Below are 14973 nucleotides of genomic sequence, written 5' to 3'. Positions count from 1 at the left end.
ATGACGGAGTGGACGCTCGGTTTCTAAGAAACACAGACGGTTGGGCGGTGCTGTGTTTGCTGCGGCAATGGGAGAGAGCGTTTGACGGCTTATCAAATGCAACAAAACAAACGCACCCCAAATGCGAGACGTCATTACGCAGGCGCTCCGTTTATCCAATACGATTTAAAGATCTCCTTCGATTGTTTAGTACCGTTTCAGCTGCTTTCTCCGTTAAACACAATATTTTATACGACTAGAATAATTACCTTGTGCCAGCAAAAAAGTATTTTAGTATTTATTTTCAACGATAACAGAGTTGAATTGTAACAGTGTTGCCACACGAGGGCGCCAAAGGTACGAGCAAACATTTTGATCAATGAACCAAAGATAGTCAATGAGGAAGATGATTCATTGTGTCGGAAAGCAGAGTCCTATTTTATAAAGTGGTTGAGATTAGTGCTGTTGTATTATTTATTTATTTATTTTAAAGAAATAACTCAGATGTATAGGCTATACGAGAATCTGTTTACTTGTCAGTCGTCATTTGAAAATAGTTAACTGTTGCGTTTATATCCCCGATGTTGAGGTCGGACAGCTGTTCTTTCTTTCTTCCAATTCAGAAAGCCTGTGTTATAAACGTAGGGCAAAGGGATTTATTACGCTTTATCCATGTAAACAAGTTTCTTTAAATGTCAGAGATAAAATGATAGAGCCGTTGAGTCATGCAAAACACATTGCTATGACGACCAGTCCGGTGCAGCTATGGAAATAAAAAAATAAAATGTTTGCTTCCCTTAAAAAAAAAAGGGGGGGGGGGGGGGGGGTCAAGTTGCTGTCTCTGAATGTGTTTGATGTTTATTATTATTTTTTTTTTTTTATTATTTTTTTTAATAGAGGCCAGTATTCAGATAAATGTGGCAGAGTTGGAGCTCTTCCCCTTGCTCCTCTGCTCAGTGGTGCTGATGAGAAAGGATTTGAGTCGCTACTCCACCACGCCCCGCCCCCAGTGAGAGAGAGCAGGGATGACAGTGATGCAAGGCATGCTTCTGAGCAGCCTGCATCCTATGCAGACCGACCGGACCAGTTTGGACTATCCTACTCCCCCATTTACAACTCTCCATCTGTTCTCACCTCGTCTTAGTTTGGTCTGAGGGCATTTTAAACAAGAAACCCCCTGAAACTATTTCTTTTTCTGTTTTTATTGTACATTCCTTTAATGATTTTGGATCCCCCAAAACTCGTAGTTGTCCATTCTCCCAAATGCTTCGCCTCCTAGTCTCGCTTTGCATGTGAGCATTACCGGTGGGTTCAGTCAACGTCCAGGTGCCTTGGGGGGGAAAAAAAGAAAGATTGCAAAGGGAATATTTTATTATTCTTTATTTTTTTTATTTTTTTGGTGGGAAATCATCTTTTGGAAGCGCACCCACTATTTTATTCCTTCCACAATGGCTGATGCCAACGCTGAATGCAATATCAAGGTGTTGTGTCGATTTCGTCCACTGAACCAGTCCGAAATTGTCCGCGGAGATAAGTTCATCCCAATATTTCAAGGAGAAGACACTGTCATCCTCGGGGTAAGTTATTTCTAACGATTCCTTCCTTTTTGCCACCTTGCCATGCAGTCGATGAACGCCAGGGGTTAAACTTATCATCTTACACACACATCAGATACTGACCAGACTGAAGACTGGGAGCTTCAAGGCTCCTGACAGGGATCAAACTAAGTATAGCTTCCGTCAGTACTATCAATATTACGATTAGCGTGCTGGATTCATTCAGGTGTAGGCTGCTGCTGCTGCTGCTGCTGCTGTGCCAAAGAGGCTTCCCAAAATCTGTCATTAGAAGTGTCACAGAGAAAGAAAGCACCGATCTGAACGATGACATTCAGTGCCATGTTGAAGAATATTTACCACTTTCTTTTTCAAATTCAGTCCAAGATCATTCAACTCCACAATCAGTGATTTAAAATAAATAAATAAATAAATCAACTCACCACTTTGTGAAAATGCGTCTGGACCCCACCTCTATAATCATACACAGGTCTATTATTTGCTCCTTCTTTAGAATTGATCTGCTGGATTTTGGTGTGTTCCCTGTCTCAGATAATTATGCCGAATTGATTGATCTCCTTGCTGATGCATCTTGTTGTCAGCCTTTAATGCACCAGTGAATTATGAGGTGGTGCAAGTCTAATGAGAGTCATAATTACGCCCTGTGGATTGTTTCTGTGCAGTAAATGGATTTTGGCTTTGTCTCAACGCAAACGGATTGCTGTCATTGCTTAGAAGCTGTAAGGAAATTGGACCCAGCTATAAAATGTTTATCAGTCTGATGAATTCCTACCCGAGGCCGAGGTTAACAGTGTGATTGTGATCTCTTCACCGTTGACATTTTAGCAAAATGACTAGCGTGCAGGAGGATGATTAGAGTGGTCTAAATGCAAATATTCCTGTTGTTTGGATGTAAAGCACATCTGGGCCAAGGCTTGCACACAATGCATGCATGCATATATGCGTAAATCCAGCCCATATATACAGAAATGAACGTGCATGCATACAATGAAATTTGCACAAACTGCTCGTACTTTCCATGCACACATACTGAAGACGCACAGAGAGAAATCCACACCCATCTGGCCTGAGGGTTGACTTCAAGTGATGATGAAGACAGCTGAAAATCCCTACCGGCTTTCTCTGTTGTCTCACACACACACACACACACACACACACATATTAAAATGCACCACAGCTTAGTTGGGATAGATGTCTCTGCATGACTGTCTTGCAAATCTTGGTTGTAGCAGCAGGATGCCTCCAACAGACTGAGTGCTCATTATCACATTATTTTAGAGCCTTTTTGGGGACGGAAGCTTAAACTGCTTGAAATCCTTCATCCCAGGGTCAGTCTCGGCAGCTGTATTTAAATAATTTGTGTACGTGTTGAAAGATAAAGAATGGAAAGGATGTTCACTCTAACAGATGATGATTATGAATTTATTGTTCAACGCCACTGCTTACGTTCCAGTTCTGCGATAATGTTTCAAACGAAGGAAATGTGTGCTTCTTTTGAAATCACAGATAATAACACGAAGCAGATTGTGCAGAAATGAAGTTAAGTTATATTAACACATCCAGGGAGCTGCGATCTGTCGCCATGGGAAGAACCTGCTGTTGTTCACTATGAATATTTGTGGCAGCAAGAGCCTTCACAAGTGTCTACTTATATTTCCACTCATCTCATGTACTAACTGTCCCTTAATATCCTCCTGTTCAGATGATTGTAATCAAGAAATCATGTGTGCAGATCCTATGAATGTGATTACTTTGGAGGCTTGCATGTGAAGGTTTTTACGTGTGCAAATGTAGTCAGTGTTTGTAATCTCCTTCTGTGGTGCTTCCGTATCTCTGTAATACTCTCAGAGGAAGTTGTAAAGAAATATGCCTCCCGAGAGTTGAAATGCTGCGGCCGTCAGATTGGATCAGGAGGTAAAATATCAGGCTGACAGACAGGCAGGCGTGCTGCGAGGACCTCGCAGCGACAGCTAGACACTCGGATTTTGGCGGTTGATAAAAACAATTCGCATTTGGGTCGTGCTGATGGAGCCACATTTGTCTGCTTGACGAAGGCTTCTTGCAGAACTTGTTAGCTGACAGAAGCAATGATTTGAGTTGTTGAGCGATGTTTCGGCTGCACCTGGGTGGCAGGCAAGAGGAGACTCGCAGAGATTAAAGATCGGAGAAGATGGTGTGCTGGTGTGCTCCGAATTGATGAAGGAGCATCTCTGGGGTCTCACAACTTTGGGGAGTGATGTCGCCTGCACAAAACAACAAACAGTGGCGATTGGATCCATTATGATGGCAACTTGTCTGTCAGTGTAAGACAACATTAGCAGTGAAAACTTCACCATAACAAAAAAAGAAATTACATATATAAAATTACATTTTATATATGGGAATATAGTATTGTTTCTTCTGTTAAACATTTCACAATCTTGCTTAAATGACAATCAATTTTTGCTGAGAGGGTTCACGTCTCGCAGACATAGAGCAGCGTTAGCATTCTTTGGTGTTTGTCTGGACACCTGATGAATTTCCAAGTTTTGGTCTCCACCATCTCCTGGGTACTAAATGCTCCACTTCACCGTAGTCGTTAAGTGAGTCTGTCTGCACTTTAGTGCCGGGCAGATGCAGTTCACCTTGAGGGCATAGTAGAGACTTCCCAGAACTTATTTGCAGCATCCGTGCGACATTACATTCGCAAAGTACAGAGTAACGACTGAAGAGCGGCTGAAAGCAGCAGTGGAGCATGATATGAACTAGGTCATCCACTCTAGTTGAGGTAGTTGAAGTATTGTACATCCCTCAGTGAGACAGTCAGGTTTCTGAGCAGTTCATTTTTCTCCAGACTTATTCTAATAACAACAACACATACGTCACATCTTCTACTTGTGTGATAGGGGGAAAAAAAATGACCATGTTTATTATTAGTAGTTTGTTTCAGTGTCTTTTCTCACCATCTCATGCGAGGCCACCTGTGGAGCCCCGCAGGGCTCCGGGGCTGTGTGACAGTAATAATTACTCACCCTGCGCTGCCCCAAGGCATGGCCTTTGTGTTTGCTCCACAGTGGAGTGACACAGCTGTCTCCACTATTTCACTGTCTAGAATAATGCGACGTCACAGGGGCCAGATTGTCCCTCGTAATCTTCTGGCAGGCAAAAAAGACTGCCACGATGAATCACGCTTTCTCTTCTATGAATAAATAAATGATAGTGGCAGCCTCCGATGCAGCGTGATATGGAATTCTCTCCCTCTTGTTCTCCAGCCACGACATATAGAGATCACACGTGAGTGCTATATGAGCTGTCCACAGGCTAGACTTATTAAAAATGTATTGTATTCACATATGAATCATATGAGTGACAGTATGCAGTATTATATTACAATGTGGGCTAGGAATCTGAATAAAATAACAGTCATATCGCACCTGAGCCATTCATGCTGTGTTTTTTTTTAAGTTGTTGTTGTGGTGTAAGAGCTGTAAGAGCCTCACTGATGCTCTAGTCTAGAGGATAAACAGCTTCACTTTCATTCCTTTTGTCCAAAATGGAAAAAAAAAACAACAACAACCTTATAGTCCATTTGGCTGCCGCTGTTGAAAACCCCTCTGGATTTTTTTTAGCAGCACAATCAGGCTTTGGTTTAAATTAGCCGGCTAACGGAGGAGGACATGTATTATTAAAATCATTCTCCAATTATGAGCAAGCAAAAGGTAAAACTTCCACAGAGGATCCGCAATGTCTTTAAAACAATAGGTCACTGCGCCTCCAAAACTTTGGGTCCCTGTTATAGAGAGCCATTAGTCTTCCAAGATAAGAAATACAATTTAATGAGAGCCTGTAGCCAAGTCACACAGACTTAGACTGGAATACAGCAAATAACAAGGAAACTTCCTTTTTTTGTGTGTTTGGTTACTCAAGCCGTTTTTGTGTTTGCATGTGGCTGCTCTGACCGTAGTAAAACATTAAATCAACCCCCACTGACCTTCTTGTCATTATCATGTGCAGCGCTTGATTCTTTTTGAGTCTGTGGAACGTGATAGCTAGATAGATAGAAATACAATGCAAATCACTTAGCCTGTGTAAGTGAAACCAGTTGAAATGTGCACAAACACCTATTGATTCTCTATTTTCTGCTCACCATTTATAATTGTATGGATTAACTTTCTGCGGCCGCCATTCCCTCGTGTGCTCACAAATCTCCTGTAGAAAGTCTCACAGTCTGCTGCTGTCACGGCTGGGAAATCCTCGTTGTTTACATTTTTAAGGAAGGATAGTGGATTAACCGCTTTAGAGCATCCACAAAGGCAGAGTATATTCTGCACTCTGGCTCTGTCAACATGAAGGCTGTTATTCTCCCCTAAAGCTGAATTATATGAGAATAAATTAGGGTCATATGGTGTGCTACTGCAGAAAATAGGCATGTAACACAGTTAAAAATTAATTGATTAGTCATCAGCAGCCTCTTAGTTTCTGAGATGTCTCTGAGTCTAATTTCTGACGGGATGCAGCTCTTTCCTTGTGATCCTCAGCTGCGCGATGATTGTCTCTTCATCTCATATCCCTTTTGTGATCAGATGCAGAAGTAGGAAATAGGAGGAGGAAACAGCTGCTGTTGAAACAAACTGTTGACAGTGCATGTCGGGCGCCGCGTACAGTCATCTACCTGTCTCGTACTGTTTGTTATTTATAGTTCCACTGGAGCCATTTCTCCTCAAGGATATTTCTTTGCAGCGGCTGTAACCGTCTGCAAACCAAACCAAATCACAAATGGAGGTCTAAGGGCTCCCCGGCTCTCTCCCGCCCCCTGTGTACACTTTAGTGCTCTAATTCCATCTCCGCAGTACACACACCCGATCCAATTAGGCAGCGTAATGGGATTGCTGCGCAGGGTCAAGATCTGCGCTCATTTGTCCTGTTGGACGCCGGCATCTGAGCAGTTCCCTCCTGGGATCAGACCTCATCTTCTCCCTCTCGCCTGCTCTTTCTGCCATTCTTTTCCTCAATGCGTGCCTCGCCGTGCTTTCTCTGTTTCGCTGGATTTCACGGTGTAATGATTCCACGGCTCATTTCCTCGTGAGTCAGCAGCAGTTTTCTGAAGACGTGATGGAAGAAGCTCAGTCTCGTGTGTCATCTCATTAAATTCTGCGCAGGCTCCTAGTAGGTTTTAATGGAGGGGGTTGTAGCCTGTCAATCATGAGCCAGAATATCAACTAACTTTCGTGAAGTTGACTTCATAAAAAAATGCCCAGAAATGTGAGCACATACAACATGAAAAATTGAACTGCTAAGATTCATTCATCTTCTATACCCGGTTATTCCTGTTAAGGGTCGCGGGGGTCTGCTGGAGCCTATCCCAGCTGTCATCAGGCGAGAGGCAGGGGTACACCCTGGACAGGTCGCCAGTCCATCGCAGGGCTACTGCTAAGATTCATTTTGCTTTAAATTTAAAAATCAATAATATAATTACCACAGATTTATGGCTAACTCGCCCTTCTTTATAATGTTAAGACCCTGAACTCTCTGCTCCCATTCCAATAAGCTCAACATTTAAACTTTGCATTAATATTAACATTATACTGACATCAGTTTAGTCAGCAGCCACACTCAACAGGATATTAGCTGCCAGTTTGTTCAGCTCATCTTTATTTTTACTCGGCGTGCACGCGTGCCAGGGTAAGATAAGCTTGTGCCAGTTCATCAACGCCTATTTCTGTTCCTTTATGACAGAAGTGGGCTGTGACTACCAGGCTTTTAGCTCCGGGGAGTGTTAATGGACCATCCTCTTCTGATTAGCCACGGCCCTGCCCAGGATGCCGCCTGGTCCCCATGTCTGCCCTCGGCGTCTGTGGGCCGTGCATCACAGCCCGCCGCACATGCTCGCTCACGTGTTCGCATGTTCCAAGACCCCCAGCAGTTGGTGCCATGTTAGCGTGGTAATAGGGCAGCGAGGAAATCCCGAGGAGAGGAAAGGAGCATCCCAGAAGTCTGCATACCCAGGACTCCTGTTTCCTTCGATTAGTCACAGTTCAGTTCCTCAGACTGACATTTGAGAATGCTGACTCTACATCACTGTTTTGTCTCTCTTCCCAGGGGAGCTATGCTTTAAGAAGCAAAATTTCCTTTACTGTTTTTGATCTAGGTTAATCGAATTTAGCCTGATGTTGGGATTTTATTCAAATGCCATTACATAAAAGAGACCTGGAAAATCTTGGCAAACATAAATTTCAGGCTTATTTTAATCTCTGTGTGTCCAAGGATCGGTCCCAGCTCAGACTTTAAAAAACACTTTTCTCCAGGCTACGGCACCACAGCGGTGTTTCTTTGTGGCTCCCAGTAGGCACGTCGATAATCGCAACAAACCAATTCTGCTCTTTTTCTCCAGCTCTTCCATCTTGTAATTAATGCAATTTTATGCAATCTCTTAGAAGGTCTTGCCTTTTTTTCTGGAGGCCTTTTATTATCCAAATTACCTCGCTGCGTGTCTCAGTCATTACCAGTGGCTGAATTACAACCCCCCTCCCCAAAAAACTCATAACTACGTTGATGATTTTTACAGCAAATTTAAATCGTTGCTCAAATCTAGTTCTTGGATTGCTTCATTCGCCATCCAGCAATTCCCTCACTGGGTTTAATAATTGCCGCCAGCGTAGAAGTTGATAGAAACGTGCTTACGTTGCAACTAACTATGGCTTCTTCCACTCTACCCTTTCAAGGTCCAATTTATTATTCATTCCCTGCCACATGTGGCCATTAACAAGGCTCATACTAATTGTACGATGCAGCGCCTTGGTACCCTCGATAGACTGCTGCATGTGCTTTCTTCTGGCTCTCGTGCTTTTGAGGATCGACGTCCTGGATTCAGATTTAATTTGAACTGTGGACCATCTGTATTTCAATTTGGCACCGAGTTAAAGATGTCTGCAGCAGTCATTGCATTATGAGTTGGCCGCATTATCACCACTTCGGAGCATTAGTTCTCGCCTAACTCCAGCCGATGCATTTGGCTCACTGACTTCTGTACTAATTGAATTACTGGTAGAAAAGGATCAGTGGCTTGGTTAAGAGGTTTCTTCTTCAGCATGGCGATGCTCTTAATGCAGAGTGTTTCACCCCCCTCCCAAATGGCACACCCCATTTAAAATAAGACAAATATGTGATAAACAGATGCCATGTCTATTTTTTAAGTGTTAGTAAGTGTTGACTGAGCCACATTAGGCACCATGCTTTTCTTAATGTAAGCCTGCCGCCTGAAAAACAAGATTTATTCAGTATTAAAAGCTAAATGTGTTTGGCTTTTTTTTCCCCCAGTGTGCCGAAGCAACGCAGACAGAGACAAAGCTGCTGTCAGGAGTAATCTTGTATCCCACGTGAATTAATTTTGACTGCTTTTACTTATACACAAGTTGAGCTGAAAGCAGGTGGCTGCCGGCTGAAAGGGAGATAACGACTGCGAGGACAAAAGACCTTTCCTCTGACATCAAAAATTCCCTTTAGTGAGGGAGGGTGGCTAATAGCCGGGCTCTCGGACTGTCTCGTGTGCTGATCGAAGCTTTTTGTTCCAGGTCGGGGTCGGTGATCCCGATTCACGTTTGACAACTCAATTCGGCCTCGAGGTTCATGTCTGTTTGCTGTGGGATTTATATAATTGTATAACATAAATAAATAGAAAGTGTTTGAAGGCTGGGGGCCCAATCAAATGTGACATTGCCAGCGAGCAGTGGAACAGTCAAGGCGCCACTAAGACGATGAGGCCGCCCTTCGTCAGCTCTGACAAGTGTTTCCTCTTGCCTTCTTGCACGTGACCTCCCTTTCCCTTTCAATCTCTTTTCTTTATTTTCCCTGTCTCTCTGCTGCATCTGTATTCAGTGTTTATGTGAACCGGGTTTTAGTTGTTTTTTTTATGTGCTTTGCTGTTCGAGGTTGCTCTGGGCTCTCCTTTGTGTGCTTCATTTGCTCGTTTCCGCACAATTGGAAGACAAAGGTTTAATTATTTGATTTTTTGCTAGGATGGATGCAGACTGCGAAATGATTCAGCGCCTCACTAGAGAAATGTACACATGCTTTTCTGTCACGGCAGTGTCGTTATGCGTTGTAGTAACATTCATGTCTTTTTTGTATGGGCAGGGTAAACAAGGAAACACTAACCATGTACAATTTTTAAAAACTGTCAATGTTTAACAAACAGAATAAACTAATATTGGAGGCTTTTGGTCCTAGAACGTGATTCACCTGCAGGAGTTTGCTCAGTTATCACAGAATTGTTTTTGTGATTGTTTCTTTTTCTGGCAACAAAGACCAGAAAGCTGTGATTTTCTGGAGTCTTTTTCTAACCATGCAGCATAGAGACGTTAATATGAAGGTGTAGCTTTTGCCATCCATCAACCAAGCAGAGAAAATCAGTCCAGCTGTTTCCTCTGCACCACAAGGTGAGATTGTTTTCGCTAACCTCCATTCCTATGGCCGCAGATGGATTTTGAAGCTTAAGCCAGATTTATGGTTGTGTGCCAGATCAACGGATAGGTAACCCGCGTCCGGATGTGCGCCCACTCAGGATGTAGCTACACGTAGCAGCGACGCAGAATGTAACAGCTGTAATTGCTCCTAAATACATTTCCTCACTCATGGCTCTAAGACCGGACAAGCACGCCACTCTTTTGAGTATCGTGCTGCTTTCTGTAAAAGTAATTATTGTTCAACATTTGTTAACTTGAACTCTTGACTAGGAGCTGACTGGCATTTTAACAGTGTAATTACGAAACGATGCAGTCACACGAGGGCACCAGAATAAATGCTAAGACCAGCATAACCCGCTGGAGTACAAACCAAGCTTTGCAGACAAAATTTCAATCTGATCTGAAAGGAGGCGGTTATAAACTTGAACTCTCCGATGCATTTCTACGTGTAAAGATAAAGCAAGCGTGCATCTGTGTCTGTGGTGGGCGTTGTTATAATAATCCAAGGAATTCAGATGCACTGAGAACAGGATGAAATACTTGCTACAATATCTTCAGAAATAAAGCAATACAATTACTGCTTTCTTTTCTCCGTCTCGATCTATCATTTCTGTAATTTTCTGGCTGCCGCCTTCTCTCATCTATCATCTGAACAAAGTTTCCGTTCTTATAATCAGTTACTCTGTCTCATTTTCCTCCGCTTGATGTCGAGCTCTTTTTTTTTCCCTCCTCACTCCACTTTCATCCGTACTGCTGCGTTTTCCTGCTCTAAATCTCAACAAGCAAAGCCTAGTCTCTCCTTCCCTCTGTTCTTCACTCCTCCTTTTCTCTCACCCATCCTGATAAATTATGCAGAATATTTCACTTTGATGGGGGGGCTAATTGCTCCACTTCTGTGTGGATCTTTTATAAACAACTCCGTGCAGGAAAATAAGTGAAATTATTAGACGAGTGTTAACAGTGTTACATCGGGGCGGTAAACCTCTGCTCCCTAAGCTAGTGATTAAGTAAAATAGCTACAAAAATTGCCGTGATAAGTACAAGATAGCTGCAAGACAACTCTAAAATAAACCACCACCATCGTATCCTGGCATTCAGACTGTATATCTGAGGCACTGAGCCGCTTTGCCCTCGAGGCACTCTGCCAGTCGACTCTGCTTAGAGTTGTCAGCAGAGTGAATTAGGAAATACAGTAATGTTTGGTAATATTGTGTGACTGGAGCTTTCGCGGTTGTGAGGGGTTTTCTGTTGTCAAGAGAACCGCTAATGATGCTGTTATCTGGGGCTCGAAGCGTGATTAGCTTGACGGATGGGCCAGACACTGGCAGCCTGAACTTCTCTCTCCTGTCAGTCCTGTTGTGCTTCTATGTGCATTTATGTGTGTTTGGAGAAAGAGAGGAGAGTTGATGAGTTTGTGGGGAAGGCTGATACCTGATACAGAGACTGACAGAGACCAAGACACGCTCACATGCGCAGACTCTGACAAGAGAAATTTGGACCCCTCCTCCTCCGCCTCTATCCCCAGTCGAGATTACACACCAACACCACTGCAAACGAGCCACGGTGCACTAAATGAGCATCCCTCTGCCTGACTGTCAGTCCACCAGTGTGTCGAAGGAAGAGGAACACATGCCTAATCTTATTATCATCTCACACAGCTTTCTTTAAAATATGTAGCTGTGCATCTTCTGGCTAGTGGGAAGGAAGCTTTGGTGTGAAACCTGACGAGCAGGAAGGATGTAACAAGAACGAAATCTCCCTGAGTTGGAGCTAAATGTTTTGTGACCGAATATTCAGCATATGTAGAAGGTGCTTTTTTCGGTGTTAGCCTTTTCTTGCAGAATTGCATCTTCGAAACGGTCCTTGCACCAGTCAACTGAGTTTCATTGACCGGGACTGAGTCCTTTTGTTTAATAAATGCCGTCTGTCACGAGTAAAGGTGGATCCTACAAAGAGGTAATTACAGAGCTGAGAAACCGCTCAGGGACAAGGTCGGTGTGCACGGTATCGACACAATGCCATGAAGCAGGCGATTTTGATGCTGAAAAAAGCTGTTTGCAGGCTTTTTGTCATTTTGAGATTTGTAACCACACTGATCTTTTTGTAGCTATTGTGGCGTTCACATGTGGTTGTGTTTACTGTCCAAGGTTGTAAATAGTCCTCTTGTGGTATTCACAGCCTCATAAATGGAAATTTGAACATCAGAGTTCATTAATGTGATGTGTTTGCTGATGCTTCCAGAAATAGGAGAGGGGAATGGTTTGTTAATATATTGTAATTTAGTCATATAGAATTTTATATTATGTCTGAGGAAAATGTTGATATTCCCAGAAGCCCAATGCTTTTATTAAGCCTTTGTATTTCCTTCAGTAAGTTATCCCGCTGTTTGCTTGCTAAACTGTTAGTTACTGTTGGGACATGCTCTCATGAATTAGCCTGATGTTGACATTTGAATACCAAGCATTTTGTTTATACACATTTCTATATCGTGAGGTTACGACTTCCATTTGAAGGCAGCGTATGACTGTAATCTCTCCTTAACCCTAAAGGTTTTTACGAGAGTTTTCACATTATTTAATTTCGCTGTGTGTTTGTTTTTCTTTCTAGACTTTCCTAGTGTGTTGCTACACGTTTCGGTGCATTACTACTACAGACTGTCAGCTGTTAAATGTGTATTGTATCGCCCGTGTTCATGACATAAACACAGTTGGGAATCCACTCATCATAGGGCCGCTGGTGGTCAAAATCCCACACTGAATACCTTGATTTATGTTGCCTTAAACTATTTCATTCTTAATCTGAACATATCAGACTTATTAAAATTTGCCCATAGACTAAACACAGACATATGTGCACGTGAGTTTACAAATAAATGATTTTTACAAATGAATCATTTCCATCTCATTCCATCGCCTGATGGAATATATGAACCTTTAAGCACTCCACTACGCCGATCAGCCACAACATTAAAACCACTGACAGGAGAAGTGAATAACATTGACAATTCAATGTTCTGCTGGGAAACTTTTGGACCTGGCATTCATGTGGATGTTACTTAGACATGTAGCACCCACCTAGTCCAGACCAGACACCCCCACCCCATAGCAATGACACTCCTTGATGGCAGCAGCCATCCCCAGCAGGATGCAGCCTGACACAGGCACACACACAAAAACAGTTTAGGAACAACTCAAAAAACATGAAGAACAGCACAAGGTGTTGACCTGGACTCCAAATTCACTAGATCCCAAACCGATCAAGTATCTGTGGGATGATCCACAGAGGCCCCTCCCCTCAACCCATAGGACCCAAAGGCCCCCACTAACAACATTCTGTTTCCAGACACCACAGACACCCTCAGAAGGACCATGTCCATTCTCTGATGAGTCACAACTGGCACAAGGGAAAACCTACACAATAATAGGAAGGTGGTCATAATGTTATGCCTGATCGGTATATTTTATTGGGGCTGGTCAGTTGTTGTACAGTGGGTTTTTCCAAAGTTTTCAGTAAAAACAGCTGCAGCAAAGAACCCTGATTATTCATTGGAACATAGAAGTAGTGATGTGATCCCTAACATCTAAACATATTCATGTAAATCTTTTTTTAAACGTCATCTTCATCTTGCATAGCCCTGACAAACAACTTCTTATTGAGCTTGGAAGATAGGCTCAGTTGTGAGGTTACTTGTTGTTTGCATATGGGCAATATTTGAAAGTGTGAGCGGCCCCTTCCACGCTCTCTGGTTGTTGATCTCTATAATCCCTAAACGTGGCCTACTATATGATTCCCATGTGAATTCAGTAGCTTCTGCTGCAACCCTTCATCTTTCTCTTTTTTCTTTTCTTGATGCTTGTTAAATTATACCCCTCGCTCGATTGGCTTCCTCGTACGTTCTCCACTTCCTTCCTCTGTCATTTTCACTCTTGATTGTATTTTCCCTCTCTGTCTCTTTTTTTTTTTATTACTGTTTTGTGCTGATTATACGTCTTGATTTTTCTACGTTCTCCACCCCTCTGTGGTTATTCTCCCCTTGCACTGGTTCTGTTCAGCTCGGTCTTGTGCTTAATTGGCTATTCTTTGCCCACCTGCCAATGATTCTCACGGTTTCTGTCTATCATTGCGTTTTTAAACTCTCTCGCCTTGTGTTTCTCCATCTCTCTTCCTCACTGCCTGCAAACAATACTTCTTTGTCTCCTGGCAGACAGCAGCAGATTGCAAGCTGGACAGGCCATGTGGGTGTTTGACATGGCACACGAAGCTGAGGGGCATGATGTGCAAGCACAGTTGGATATAATATTTGCTCGTGCATTTACAGACTTTGCTTCCCTCTCCAGGGTTCTACATCAGTGTCCGCTCACATAATTGAATAGACATCTGTCTGTTAAACAGACAAAACATCTAAATGTGTCTGTATCTGGGTGGACTAACAGGCCTGACAGAGAGATGGACATGCAGAAAGGGAGCTTACAGGTAAAGCACATTTATGCTTTTAACATCTTTCTGCTGCACGGGAGCAGATAGGTGCTTTAACAGTGGATCCAGCTGAACAAATGATTGGCAAAGGGCTGTTTTCCGTACAGCTTATGTAACCGACTCATTTTATTCACCCTGATGAAGACGGCATCATAATTCCTCCCTCTCCCTCCCTCCCCCTTTGTTACTTAGCATGGTTCGCATGTGTATACTGTGCAGCTTTACAAATGGCTCATTGGGAGCAGAGTCAGTCCTAATCAGTTCTGATGGGGAGCTTGTTTGTACCTGCAGCTGTGATTACGCCGCTGAAATCAACAGATAAACAGTTCAGCTTATTATGAAGTGGAAAAGAAGGCATAAAAATAAAGCTTGCCAAAATGTCTCCACACACTGTCACGGACAAATTATTTTTTTTGCAAAGCTTGAATTATAAAGTAGGAGGTCATTGTGGCAACGCTCCCACTCAGTGTCTTTTGCTCTGCAGTAATACAGACTCATTTTAA

At 42.9% G+C, this 14973-nt stretch overlaps 1 protein-coding gene across 1 annotated transcript in view; it reads left to right on the top strand.

Annotated features, from left to right (window-relative positions):
• The first annotated feature begins 1313 nt into the window (after positions 1–1313).
• Positions 1314–14973, top strand: part of kif5ab (kinesin family member 5A, b) — a 51294-nt gene continuing 37634 nt past the window's right edge. Inside the window, exon 1 of the mRNA XM_084543565.1 lies at positions 1314–1556. Coding sequence (XP_084399691.1) covers positions 1428–1556 — 129 coding nt within the window. The 5' untranslated portion in view covers positions 1314–1427. The remainder of the gene's footprint in view (positions 1557–14973) is intronic.

The sequence above is a fragment of the Chelon labrosus genome, assembly GCF_963514085.1.
Source record: "Chelon labrosus genome assembly, chromosome: 4".
NCBI classification, from domain to species: domain Eukaryota; kingdom Metazoa; phylum Chordata; class Actinopteri; order Mugiliformes; family Mugilidae; genus Chelon; species Chelon labrosus.
Note: the sequence above shows the minus strand (reverse complement) of the source record. Positions and strands in the feature narration are given on the sequence as shown.